Source organism: Phaethon lepturus, unplaced genomic scaffold (genome assembly GCF_000687285.1).
Source record: "Phaethon lepturus isolate BGI_N335 unplaced genomic scaffold, ASM68728v1 scaffold32137, whole genome shotgun sequence".
Taxonomy (NCBI): Eukaryota; Metazoa; Chordata; class Aves; order Phaethontiformes; family Phaethontidae; genus Phaethon; species Phaethon lepturus.
The window spans coordinates 13,381-13,607 of NW_010550319.1; the positions used below are offsets into that span (position 1 = coordinate 13,381).

General features: G+C 71.4%; 1 protein-coding gene across 1 annotated transcript in view; it reads left to right on the forward strand.

Annotated features, from left to right (window-relative positions):
* The window catches only part of CEP131 (centrosomal protein 131kDa), a gene marked incomplete at its 3' end in the record, with an annotated part of 14,165 nt that overhangs the window by 12,449 nt on the left and 1,489 nt on the right, over positions 1–227 (forward strand). The window contains 1 exon segment of the mRNA XM_010290529.1: positions 169–212. Within this exon segment, the coding sequence (XP_010288831.1) occupies positions 169–212 (44 nt within the window).

Below are 227 nucleotides of genomic sequence, written 5' to 3' on the forward strand. Positions count from 1 at the left end.
GGTGGCGCGCCCGATCTGGGGGGCGTTGGGGCCGCTTTCCTCAGGTGAGGCTCTGGTGGGAAGAGGGCTGGCGTTCGAGGGTGACCAAGGGCGAGCAGCCTGAGGAGGGGGTGGCGAGGCTGGGCCGGTGCCGATGTTGGGAGCTGTGGTCTGTGTGTGGGCAGGCAGAGAGCGGAGGCGGAGGAGCTGCGGCGGCAGCTGGAGGGAAGCAGGTCGGGCGTCCCCCA